The sequence below is a fragment of the Somniosus microcephalus genome, chromosome 28 (genome assembly GCF_052327205.1).
Source record: "Somniosus microcephalus isolate GS21.2 chromosome 28, FLI_Smic_1.0, whole genome shotgun sequence".
NCBI classification, from domain to species: domain Eukaryota; kingdom Metazoa; phylum Chordata; class Chondrichthyes; order Squaliformes; family Somniosidae; genus Somniosus; species Somniosus microcephalus.
The window spans coordinates 17,493,488-17,507,089 of NC_141014.1; the positions used below are offsets into that span (position 1 = coordinate 17,493,488).

General features: G+C 47.8%; 1 protein-coding gene across 3 annotated transcripts in view; it reads left to right on the forward strand.

The window, feature by feature from the left end:
- LOC147099015 (cold shock domain-containing protein C2-like) overlaps nucleotides 1-13,602 on the forward strand; it is a 77,930-nt gene that overhangs the window by 41,209 nt on the left and 23,119 nt on the right. The window contains exon 2 of one of the 3 annotated variants that reach the window (XM_085969547.1): nucleotides 3,303-3,392. The exons of the other annotated variants lie outside the window; for them this stretch is intronic. Coding sequence (XP_085825673.1) covers nucleotides 3,304-3,392 — 89 coding nt within the window. The 5' untranslated portion in view covers nucleotide 3,303. The remainder of the gene's footprint in view (nucleotides 1-3,302; nucleotides 3,393-13,602) is intronic. 3 annotated transcript variants of the gene reach the window in all.

The following is a 13,602-nucleotide window of genomic DNA, read 5'->3' on the forward strand; positions in this document are numbered from 1 at the left end:
GTAGAATAAAAGCAGTTGTGTTTTACTAGCTCTGGTCTCGACTCCCACGTTTGCCGCGGTATCTCAACACTATGTCATATTTATTCCAATGTTGGGAGGACTCGTAAAAATCAACATTTCATTGTGCAGTACACACGTCTGCTGCATATATGACAAATAAAATTGAATTGAATTGAATTGAATTAATGGGACAAGTTAAGAAACAAAAGATGGGTCTAGAGGAGGTGTAAATGGGAATGGCAGAATCATCAGCAACAGCTGCTGTCCGAAAAAATGGGGACAGTGGTTCTGATCGGAAATTGTTGAACTCGATGTTGAGTCCAGAGGGCTGTAAAGTGCCTAATCAAAAGATGAGGTGCTGCTCCTCGAGCTTATGTTGAGCTTCATTGGAACAGTGTAAGAGGCCGAGGACAATGAGGTCTGAGTGGGAGTGGAGCGGAGAATTAAAGTGACAGGCGAATTCCCTATTGGATTTATTAGTGACTATCTTATCTTTAAGGCCCCCAGTTTTGGATTCCCCACAAGTGAAAACGTCTTCTCTACGTCTAGCCCATCAAATCCCTTCATAGTTTTAAAGACCTCTATCAGGTCAGCTCTCAATCTTCTCTTTTCTACAGAAAAGAGCCCCAGGCTGCACTGAGTTAAAGCAGGTCCACGACTTGCTGGAGATCCCAGTGCTGTGCAAACAGCCCCATTAATATTGCAGGTCACGTTCCGTAGCACTGTCCCATAACAGACCAGCGATTGGACAAGTTGTATGTAAATTGTGATTCAATCCCTGGCTGCTGGTCACTTCTCCAAGAAAGAAAGACTTGCATTTCTATAGCGCCTTTCACGACCACAGGACGTCCCAAAGCGCTTTACAGCCAATGAAGTACTTGTTGAAGTGTAGTCGCTGTTGTAATGTGGGAAACGCAGCACCCAATTAGTGCACAGCAAGCCCCCAGAAACAGCAATGTAATAATGACCAGATTATCTGTTTTAGTGATGTTGGTTGAGGGATAAATATTGGCCCCAGGACACCGGGGAGAACTCCCCTGCTCTTCTTCAAATAGTGCCATAGGATCATTTACATCCACCTGAGAGAGCAGACGGGCCTTGGTTTAACGTCTCATCCGAAAGACAGCGCCTCCGACAGTGCAGTGCTCCCTCAGCACGGCACTGGAGCGTCAGCCTGGACTTTGTGCTCTAGTCTTATAGAATCATAGAAATTTACAGCACAGAAGGAGGCCATTCGGCCCATCGTGTCCGTGCCGGCCGACAAAGAGCTGTCCAGCCTAATCCCACTTTCCAGCTCTTGGTCCGTAGCCCTGTGGGTTACGGCACTTCAAGTGCATAGCCACTTTTTAAATGTGATGAGGGTTTCTGCCTCTATCACTCTTTCAGGCAGTGAGTTCCAACCCCCACCACCCTCTGGGTGAAAAAATTCTCCTCAACTCCCCTCTAATCCTTCTACCAATTCCTTTAAATCTGTGCCCCCTGATTACTGACCTCTCTGCTGGGGGAAATAGGTCCTTCCTATCCACTCTATCTAGGCCCCTCATAATTTTATACACCTCAATTAAATCTCCCCTCAGCCTCCTCTGTTCCAAGGAAAACAACCCCAGCCTCTCCAATCTTTCCTCATATCTAAAATTCCCCAGCCCAAGCAACATCCTCATAAATCTCCTCTGCGTCCTCTCTAGTGCAATAACATCTTTCCTGTGATGTGGTGACCAGAACTGCACGCAGTCCTCTAGCTGAGGCCTAACTAGTGTTTTATACAGTTCAAGCATAACCTCCAGATTGAATTCCATTTGCCACTTTTCTGCCCACCTGACCAGTCCATCGATATCTTCCTGCAGTCCACAGCTTTCTTCCTCACTTACAACCAATTTTTGTATCATCTGCAAACTTCTTAATCATACCCCCTACATTGAAGTCTAAATCATTGATATATACCACAAAAAGCAAGGGACCGAGTACTGAGCCCTGCGGAACCCCACTGGAAACAGCCTTCCAGTCACAAAAATATTCGTCGACCATTACCCTTTGCTTCCTGCCACTGAGCCAATTTTGGATCCAACTTGCCACTTTCCCTTGGATCCCATGGGGCTTTTTACTTTTCTGACCAGTCTGACATGCGGGACCTTATCAACAGTCTTACTAAAATCCATGTAGACTACACGCTACCCTCATCAACCCTCCTTGTTGCCTCCTCAAAAAATTCAATCAAGTTAGTCAGACACGACCTTCCCTTAACAAATCCATGCTGACTGTCCTTGATTAATCCGTGCTTTTCTAAATGACAATTAAGACTGTCCCTCAGAATTTTTTCCAACAATTTGCCCACCACCAAGGTTAGGCTGACTGACCTGTAATTCCTCGGTCTATCCCTTTCACCCTTTGCAACGTTGCCAGTCCTCCGGCACCACACCTGTAGCCAGAGTAGATTGAAAAGTGATGATTAGGAATCACCCCAGATGGGACTATGAACCTACAATCCCTGGCTTAGGAGGCCAGTGCCTTATCCATTAGGCCACTGGGGCTAGACAGGAAAGAGTCTTGGTAATAATCTTTCTGACTATCTCAGACATGGGACTTGAACCCACAACCTTCTGATTCGACAGAGGTGAGAGTGTTACCCACTGAGCCACGGATGCCACACTAGTCAGAGGAGTGATCGTACAAGCCATTTGCAGGTGGAGTTTCGTGCTTGGCGGAGGGCAGGGGTAGTAGGGGAGACAGCTGATTCAGGAACCGATTTAGGCCCCTCACTCCTGCGCCTTTGGTCCTAGGCCCACTGTGCGAGATGTACTAGTATTCATTTAAAACTGAAATCTTGTGCTCATTTTTCCTCTTTCCCCCCCCGCCCCCTCTCTGTTTTAAAGAGACAGACTTTTGGTGTCCAGTTTAACTGCCTACTCGAGAAAAATTAAAAAAACAATCTGTGTGGTCCACAATGGGCCTACTTCCACTTCAGCCACTCACCCTGAAACTGGCCCTTGAGGAACATGCCACAAGGTAGTTACAGTCGAGGAAGGCAGTTTGGCCCATCTAGTTCAACCACTCAAAGATCCTAACCCCCATCCCCATTTCAGCATCCAATTTCTTAATTGATTCCAGGATTTTCGCCTCTACCATTCCCGCTGAAATATTCCGATTTTTGCCTCGTGCTGCTCATTCTTTCTGCCAAGATGAATTTCTTGACACCGGTGCTAAATTTACCTTTAATTGTTTGAACCTATGTCCCTTGACCTACTCTTGCTGTTTAACTTAAAGTAGTATTCTGGATTTACTTTTTTCATTCTCTTGATCACCAGGATGCCTTCGTTCCTGACTGAAAAGGCCAAGTATCTCCTATCTTTCCTCGTAACTCTGACCACGAGGGATCAGCCGTGTGACTCTTCTCCGTACGTCTCCAGTGTTTCATTGTTTCCCTCATGTCTCAGCGACCAAGTCAGAAAGCAATACTCAAAGTGTGGTCTGACTCAGACCATCATATCATTTGGTCACAATCTTCCTCATGTGTCAGCTGTGCCTTTGAGTCAGATGGTTGTGGGTTCAAGTCCCACTCCAGGGATTTGAGCACAAAAATCTAGGCTGATACTTGGAGTGCTGCACTGTCGGAGGTGCTGTCTTTTGGATGAGATATTAAACCGAGGCCCTCTCAGGTGGATGTAAAAGATCCCACGAAGAAGAACAGGGGAGTTCTCCCTGGCGTCCTGGGCCAATATTTATCCCTCAATCAACATCATTGAAAAACAGATTATCTGCTCATTATCACATTGCTTGCTGTATGCAAATTAGCTGCCGTGTTTTCTACATTGCAACAGTGACCACACTTCAGAAAGTACTTCATTGGCTGTAAAATGCTTTGGGACATCCTGAAGTTGTGAAAGGCGCTATAGAAATGCAAGTCTTTCTTTTTCTTTTCTCGTCCAACTCGTTTTACTGTGTTGACGGTGTTGTGCAACATTCGATTGGCTTTGTTGATTGCTGCGCTACACTGGGTTGGGCACGTTGAGTGTCAAGTCTACGAAGACTCCTGGGTCTCTCTACTTCATTCTCAGCTATTTCACGATCGTTCTTGCCGCGTCAGCTGTGGGCCAGTGGGTAGCACTCTTGCCTCTGTGTTCGAAGGTTGTGTGGCTTCACGTTCCGCTCCAGAGACTTGAGTGGAGTGCAGTACTGATGGTGGTGCTGTCTTTTGGATGAGACTTTATACCGAGGCTCCATCTGCCCATTCGGGGGGGACATTAAAGATCTATTGGAGGAAGAGCAGCGGAGTCCTGGCCAATATTTATTTCTCGATTAACATTTCTAAAAACAGATGACCTGGTCATTAACACAACTTTTTGCTGTGCGCAAATTGGCTGCTGCGTTTCCTACATGACTACATTTCAAAAGTGCGTCATTGGTTGTAAATCACTTTGGGACATCCTGAGGTCGTGAAAGGCGCTATATAAATGCTAATTTTGACAGCGTAGTCAAGGATAAATGGTTTAGAATCCTTCAGCCAGTTTCTTATCCATTGCCAGGGTTCACCCTGAGTCCCCACAGTTTTGAGATTAATTAATAGCCTTTCACGTGGAACTTTATCAACAGCCTTTTGGAAGTCAGAGGGAGAAGGGAATAGGAGGATATGTTGAGATATGGGAGGAGGCTCGTGTGGAGCATAAACACCGGCACGGACCAGTTGGGCCGGTTTCTGTGCTGTCGACTCGATGTATTCCATTCTATGTAAAGGCTCACCACAGTCCGCCTGGGTTGTCACTTCCTGAACGGAGTTGAGGAGGTTGGTCTGGCAGAATCCTTCCCTTCTGAATCTGTGCTGACTGCTGTTAACCAGGTTATTGTCGTACAGAAGCTCCACAAGTTTACTCCTGATATTTGAGTGCATTATCTTGCATGGAATGGGGGGAAAGAAAGACTTGCATTTCTATAGCGCCTTTCACGACCACCAGACATCGTCTCAAAGCACTTTACAGCCAATGAGGTACTGTTTGAAGTGTAGTCACTGTCATAATGTGGGAAACGCGGCTGCCAATTTGTGCACAGCAAGCTCCCACAAACAGCAATGTGATAATGACCAGATAATCTGTTTTAGTGATGCTGGTTGAGGGATAAATATTGGCCAGGACACCGGGGATAACTCCCCTGCTCTTCTTCGAAATAGGATCTTTTACGTCCACCTGAGAGGGCAGACGGGGCCTCTGTTTAATGTCTCATCTGAAAGACGGCACCTCCAACAGTGCAGCACTCCCTCAGCACTGCACTGGAGTGTCAGCCTAGCTTTAGGTGTGGGAGTAGAGACTTGACCCCACAACCTTCTGACTCAGAGGCGAGGAGTGCTGCCCACTGAGCCACAGCTGACACATCTTAACAGGTCTGTACCTGTGTCTGTTCTGTCGCCCTTTCTGAAAATGGACACCACATTAGCCTGCTTCCAGTCTACCAGTACCTCGGTGTCCACTGACTCTCAGAATGGAGACAAATCTCCTCCTTATGCAGTCTTAGCATTCTGTGATAAATATCAAGGTGTTTAAAGGATTCGATTAGTGTAGATAGAGAGAAACTATCTCCTCTGGTGGGGGGGGAGTCCAGAACGAGGGGGCAGAAACTTAAAATTAGAGCCAAGCCGTTCAGGGGTGATGTCAGGAAGCACTTCTTCACACAGAGGGTAGTGGAAATCTGGGACTCTCACCCCCAAAAAGCTGTTGAGGCTGGGGGGGTCAATTGAAGAGTTTAAAACTGGTGGTGGCTCTGGGACAGGTTCCCCTCCCTCAAGGACAGTTTGGGGGTTAGTGAACAACTTGGGTTTTTACTACACTTCAGCAACTTTCGTGGTCTTTTTGTTCTCAAGTGCCAGTTCACTGACTACCTGAAGTATTGAGTTTGATTTCACAACGTGCCTGTCGAGGGGTTTGAACTCATGGTTGCTGGGTTGCTGGTCCATTACCATAAGCACTAAACTACTGTACCCCTTTCATACACGGTGGCATAGTGGTTAGCACTGTTGCCTCACAGCGCCAGGGACCCGGGTTCGAATCCGGCCTCGGGTGACTGTCTGTGTGGAGTTTGCACATTCTCCCCGTGTTTGCGTGGGTTTCCTCCGGGTGCTCCGGTTTCCTCCCACAGTCCAAAGATGTGCGGGTTAGGTTGATTGGCTATGATAAAATTGACCCTTAGTGCTAGGGGGATTAAATACGTGGGGTTACAGGGATAGGGTGGGATATGTGTCGGTGCAGGCTCGATGGGCCGAAATGGCCTCTATCTGCACTGTGGGGTTTCTGTGAATTCTGTGAAAATCTCCCAAGCTTTTCACCTCTAGTATCCTACCCAAAGTCTACACTCTGTGAGGCAGAACTCCATGTGCCGCACTCCCCTCCTCCCTGGACCATTCCTCCGCACAGCACTGGGATCACCAGCAAGCCGTGGGCCTGCTTTAACTCCTAGCAGTTTAAAAAAAATATGTGACGTAAGAAAACTACTAGGCACTTGGTCTAAGCGTTAAACAAAGCTTTAAACAACTGTTTTACAACATGGAGGTCTAGTTGTGTCCTTCACCAGTTCCTGTTAAAGAATGTCCTGCGCAAGCTGGGCCCGTGCCCGAGTATTTATACTCTCCCTGGACAGCGTCACCCGCAGGCCGCTCAGTTGATTCATGTCATGACAGAAACTCCAGGATGATTTGGACAGGTTGGGTGATTGGGCAGAAGCATGGCAGATGCAATATAACGTGGATAAATGTGAGGTTATCCACTTTGGTGTCAAAAACAGGAAGGCAGATTATTATCTGAATGGCAATAGATTGGGAGAAGGGGAAGTGCAACGAGACCTGGGCGTCCTTGTGCACCAGTCACTGAAGGTAAGCATGCAGGTGCAGCAGGCGGTTAAGAAGGCAAATGGTATGTTGGCCTTCACAGCGAGAGGATTCGAGTACAGGAACAAGGATGTCTTGCTGCAGTTGTACAGGGCCTTGGTGAGACTACATCTTGAGTATTGTGTGCAGTTTTGGTCGCCTTATCTGAGGAAGGATGTTCTTGCCATGGAGGGAGTTCAGCGAAGATTCACCAGGCTGATACTTGGGATGGCGGGAATGACGTATGAGGAGAGATTGGGTCGATTGGGCTTATACTCGCTGGAGTTTAGAAGAATGAGAGGGGATCTCATTGAAACTTATAAAATTCTGACAGGACTGGACAGACTAGATGCAGGAAGGATGTTCTCGATGGTCGGGGAGTCCAGAACCAGGGGTCACAGTCTAAGGATAAGGGGTAAGCCATTTAGGACAGAAATGAGGAGGAATTTCTTTACCCAGAGAGTGGTGAACCTGTGGAATTCTCTACCACAGAAGGCAGTTGAGGCCAATTTATTAAATATATTCAAGAAGGAGTTGGATATATTTCTTAAGGCTAAAGGGATCAAGGGTTATGGGGAGAAAGCAGGGACCGGGTACTGAATTTGGATGATCAGCCATGATCGCATTGAATGGGGCCAAATGGCCTACTCCTGCTCCTATCTTCTATGTAACTCCTAGCAGTTAAAAAAAAAAAAATGTGACGTTAAGAAAACTACTAGGCACTTGGACAAAGCTTTAATCAACTGTTTTACGACATGGGGGTCTAGTTATGTCCTTCACGAGTTCCTGTTAAGAATGTCCTGCGCAAGCTGTGCCCGTGCCCGAGTATTTATACTCTCCCTGGACAGCGCCATCCGCAGGCCACTCAGTTGATTCATGTCAATATGTAAATTGGGTAATTATTACTTGAATGGTTGAACAGGCTGGGGCTCTTTCCTCTAGAAAGGAGAAGGTGGAGGGGGTGACCTGATCGAGGTCTTTAAGATTATGAAGGGGGGTTTGATAGGCTAGACGTAGAGAAGATACTTCCATTTTGGGGGGGGTGGGTCCAAAACTAGGGGCCATAAATACAAGATAGTCTGCAATAAATCCAATAGGGAATTCAGGAGTGCCCGAAAGGATTCAATAATGGAGAATAGTGATTTTCAGAGGACATCATCTTGAAAAGGAAACATTATCAAGGCATTGGGGAGAGAGCAAGGGAATGGGTCTAATTGGAGAGCTCTTTCAAAAAGCCCGCACAGCCACGATGAAATGAATGTGAGGTATGATTTTATTTTTTCTATTTTACGTATTTCTATAAATTCCTCTCTCTATCTCTCTCTCGCTTCCTTGCTTGGCTGAAGAGGCCATGTTTCCGCAAACTCGCGACCTCCGCCACCTAGAAGGACAAGGGCAGCAGCCACATGGGAACACCACCACCTCCAAGTTCCCCTCCAAGTCACACACCATCCCGACTTGGAAGTATATCGCCGTTCCTTCATCGGCGCTGAGTCAAAATCCTGGAACTCCCTCCCTAACAGCACTGTGGGAGCACCTTCACCACACGGACTGCAGCAGTTCAAGAAGGCGGCTCACCACCACCTTCTCAAGAGTCAAAAAGAAAGACTTGCATTTCTATAGCACCTTTCACGACCACTGGACGTCCCAAAGCGCTTTACAGCCAACGAAGTACTTTTTGAAGTGTAGTCTCTGTTGTAATGTAGGAAACGCGGCAGCCAATTAATGCACAGCAAGCTCCCACAAACAGCAATGTGATAATGACCAGATAATCTATTTTTGCGATGTTGATTGAGGGATAAATATTGGCCAGGACACCGGGGAGAACTCCCCTGCTCTTTTCGAAATGGTGCCTTGGGATTTTCTATGTCCACCTGAGAGCGCAGAGGGGCCTCGGTTTAATGACTTATCCGAAAGACGGCACCTCCGACAGTGCAGCACTCCCTCAGTACTGCATTGGGAGTGCAAATACATGGCAGATGCAGTATAATGTGGATAAATGTGAAGTTATCAACTTTGGTAGGTAAAACAGAAAGGTAGAGTATTATTTAAATGGTGATAGATTGGGAAATGTTGACGTACAGAGGGACCTGGGTGTTTTTGTACACCAGTCACTGAAAGCAAACATGCAGGTGCAGCAAGCAGTTAGGAAGGCAGATGGTATGTTGGCCATCATTGCAAGAGGATTTGAGTACAGGAGCAAAGATGTCTTACTACAGTTATACAGGGCCTTGGTGAGACCACACCTGGAGTACTGTGTGCAGTTTTGGTCTCCTTACCTAAGAAAGGATATACTTGCCATAGAGGGAGTGCAGCGAAGGTTCACCAGACTGAGTCCTGGGATGGCAGGACTGTCGTATGAGGAGAGATTGGGTTGACTAGGCCTGTATTCACTAGAGTTTAGAAGAATGAGAGGGGATCTCATTGAAACGTATAAATTTCTGACAGGGCTAGACAGACTGGATGCAGGGAGGATGTTTTCCCTGGCTGGGTGCTCTAGAACGAGGGGTCACAGTCTCAGGATACGGGGTAGGACATTCAGGACTGAGATGAGGAGAAACTTCTTCACTCAGAGGGTGGTGAACCTGTGGAATTCTCTACCACAGAAGGCTGTGGAGGCCAAGTCACTGAATATATTTAAGAAGGAGATAGATAGATTTCTAGACACAAAAGGCATCAAGGGGTATGGTGAGAGCGGGAATATGGTATTGAGATAGAGGATCAGCCATGATCATATTGAATGGCGGAGCAGGCTCGAGGGGCCGAATGGCCTACTCCTGCTCCTATTTTTCTATGTCAGCTCAGATTTTTGTGCTCCAGTCTCTGGAGTGGGACTTGAATCTGCAACATATTTTGACTCAGGCGAGAGTGCTACCCACTGAGCCACAGCTGACCAAGAGAATAAGGTATGAAGGAAGCCTGTGTGACATCTCCTTGGAGATGCCACAACCTTGACTCTCCTCCTCCAACACAAGTCAACGCCTCCAGGAGAGGAGTGAGGAAAAATTGTTGGGGGCGGGGGGAAAAGGAGGAAAATAAAGCTGCGGGATTTGGAGGGGTGCAGGATGTGTGTTTTCAACACTTTGCATGTCTAGTATCATGGCCGTCGGCTGGGACCGAGCCCTTGGCTTAGTGGTAGCATTCTCCACCTCTGAGTCAGAAGCTGCAGGGATCTGAACCCCACTCTAGACAGTCCTGGCCAGTGGAGAACGAAGCTCTGGCTCGGAATTCTGGGTTGGCGTCCAGCGGGATAGGTGTGTCTGATTACCTTTCAGTGACTCCTGGTTGGAATTGTGCATGGATTGGTGAGGACAAGATCAGAGTCAGTTGTGATGGCTCCCACACTTGAATTGCATTAATGGCTTGTGGTCAAGGCTCACAGATGAGTGCTGGCCATCTGGGACTGGGTACATGTGGGTGGTCCCCCACCTCATTCTCTACCACAGAAGGCAGTTGAGGCCAATTCATTAAATATATTCAAGAAGGAGTTGGATATATTTCTTAAGGCTAAAGGGATCAAGGGATATGGGGAAAAAGCAGGGACAGGGTACTGAATTTGGATGATCAGCCATGATCTCATTGAATGGCAGAGCAGGCTCGAGGGGCCGAATGGCCTACTCCTGCTCCTATCTTCTATGTTTCATTGTATGGGTTGAGGGAGCTTGTAAAACTCTCCCGCTGTGTGGGGTTAACCACCCTATCGACCGGCATGAAGATGGTTACAGAATGTTCATGTCGTGGTCTGTCAGCCTGTCACTGCTTCACTCTGTTCTCCAGGGGGAAAGTGTGAAGATATGAAAACAGTACCATCAGCTTTGGGGAATATAGTGTGACCACGCTCATTCTCATTCCGCAGAGTTGAGCAATGTGATCTGATACGTGCCGTTGCTATGCCATCGCTATGGTCTGTTGCTAAGATTCTTTGAGATATTGCACTGGTTGGGAGGGAACGAGGGGCCCCTTCATTCAGATTTCTCCTGCTCGTTCATTTATTTATTGCTCATTGCTGTCTCCCACCTATTGGGGGGCTGGTTCCAGCCCGGTGCTGTTCTCCGTTTGTTGATGTGGTTTTTGATTGCCTTGTGGGTAGTAGCTTTCATCCTTTGTCACCTCTGCTGAAACTGTTGACTCCTCTAGTGTCGCCCGTGGCTCAGTGGGCAGCACTCTCTCACCTCAAGTCTGAAGGCTGGGGGTTCAAATCCCACTCCATAAGACTGGAGCACTGTTGCCTCACAGCGCCAGGGACCCGGGTTCGAATCCGGCCTCGGGTGACTGTCTGTGTGGAGTTTGCACATTCTCCCCGTGTTTGCGTGGGTTTCCTCCGGGTGCTCCGGTTTCCTCCCACAGTCCAAAGATGTGCGGGTTAGGTTGATTGGCTATGATAAATTGACCCTTAGTGTTAGGGGGATTAAATACGTGGGGTTACAGGGATAGGGTGGGATGTGTGTTGGTGTAGGGGTTACGGGGATCGGGTGGGATATGTGTTGGTGCAGGCTCGATGGGCCGAAATGGCCTCTATCTGCACTGTGGGGTTTCTGTGATTTCTGTGAGTGCGGCACTGTCGGAGGTACCGTCTTTCAGATGAGACATTAAACCGAGGCCCCTGTCTGCTCTCTCAGCTGGATTTTAAAGATCCTATTTCGAAGAAGAGCAGGGGAGTTCTCCCTGGTGTCCTGGTTAATATTCATCCCTCAATTAACATCTAAAACAGATTATCTGGCCATTATCACATTGCTGTTTGTGGGATCGTGCTGTGCACAAATTGGCTGCTGCGTTTCCCACATTACAACAGCGACTCCACTTCAAAAAGTACTTCATTGGCTGTAAAGCGCTTTGGTCTAGTGGTCGTGAAAGGCGCTATATAAATGCAAGTCTTTCTTTTTTTGCTGAGGTATGGTTCCACAGGCACAGGTGTCCTCCTGTACCCAGTCCCGGATGGCCAGCACTCATCTGTCAGCTTTGACCACGAGAAATTAATGCGATTCAAGCGCGGCAGCCCTCACAGCTGACTCTGAACCTGTCCTCGCCAACGCCCCATCCATGCACAATTCCAACCAGGAGTCACTGAAAGGTAATCAGTAACTGGAACTCTTGGCTATTTTCCCCCTTCCCTAATGGGTGCAAAGGTCAGATGTGGCACCCCCGACAAGCGCTCCGATACTTGGACATTCCGGCTCTGTACCGCTCCGTTTCCTATTGGACAAAGTCACTGCGTCATCGGGACTGCTGACAGAGCTGTCACTCCACGGGACTGGCGGAGGAGTCCTTTCAAATCCCCTTCACTCTTATCACTTCATCCCTTCTTCCCGCACACCCCAAAGATACATATACTGGATTAGAGTCATAGAGTTATACAGCACAGAAAGAGGCCCTTCGGCCATCGTGTCCGCGCCGGCCATCAAGCCCTGTCTATTCTAATCTCATTTTCCAGCACTTGGTCCGTAGCCTTGTATGCTGTGGCGTTTCAAGTGTTCATCTAAATGTTTCTTGAATGTTGTGAGGGTTCCTGCCTCTACCACTCTTTCAGGCAGTGAGTTCCAGATTCCAACCACCCTCTGGGTGAAAAAGTTTTTCCTCAAATCTCCTCTAAACCTCCTGCCCCTTACCTTGAAACTATGCCCCTGGTTATTGACCCCTCTACTAAGGGGAAAAGTTTCTTTCTATCTACCCTATCTGTGCCCCTCATAATTTTGTACACCTCAATCAGGATTGAGTGAGCAGGTGAGGTAGGTCGCTGGCGTCTGCCATTACGACTCTTGAACCGGATGCTATTCTTCAGATGAAGAAAGCCCTTGAGCTCATCCTTCTAGATTCCCAACCCCACCCACCCCCCCAAATACAGAATCCCACCCCCCACCCCCCAATACAGGTGAGTCCACACCTGGAGTACTGTGCACAGTTTTGGTCTCCTTATCTGAGGAAGGATATACTTGCCTTGGAGGCGGTGCAACGAAGGTTCACTAGATTGATTCCTGGGATGAGAGGCTGTCCTATGATGAGAGATTGTGTAGAATGGGCCGATACTCCCTGGAGTTTAGAAGAATGAGAGGTGATCTCATTGAAACATACAAGATTCTGAAGGGGATTGACAGGGTAGATGCTGAGAAGTTGTTTCCCCTGGCTGGACTGTCTAGAACTAGTGGGCCTAGTCCCAGGATAAGGGGCCGGCCATTTCAGACTGAGAGGAGGAGGAATTTCTTCACTCAGAGAGAGGGTTGGGAATCTTTGGAATTCTCTGCCCCAGAGGGCTGTGAATGCTGAGTCTTTGAGTATATTCAAGGCTGAGATCGATAGATTTTTGGACTCTAGGGGAATCAAGGGATATGGAGATCGGTCGGGAAAGTGGAGTTGAGGTCGATGATCAGCCATGATCTTATTGAATGGCGGGGCAGGCTCGAGGGGCCGAATGGCTGACTCCAGCTCCTAATTCTTATGTTCTTATGTTTTTAGAATCCCAACCGTACCCACACCCCAATACAGAACACCATCGCCTCCAAATTCCTCTCCAGGTCACGCACCATCTTGACTCGGACATATATTGCCATTCATTCATCGTCGCTGGGTCATAATCCTGGAACTCCTCACCCAACACCATCGTGGGTGTACCTTCACCATATGGACTGACACAGTTCCCTCACCACCTTCTCACGTCACCAAGCAATGGGCAATATATGACAGCCTTGTCAATGGTGCCCGCATCCTGCAAATGAATTTTAAATAAACACAGAATCCCAATCCTACCCCCCCTCCAAATATAG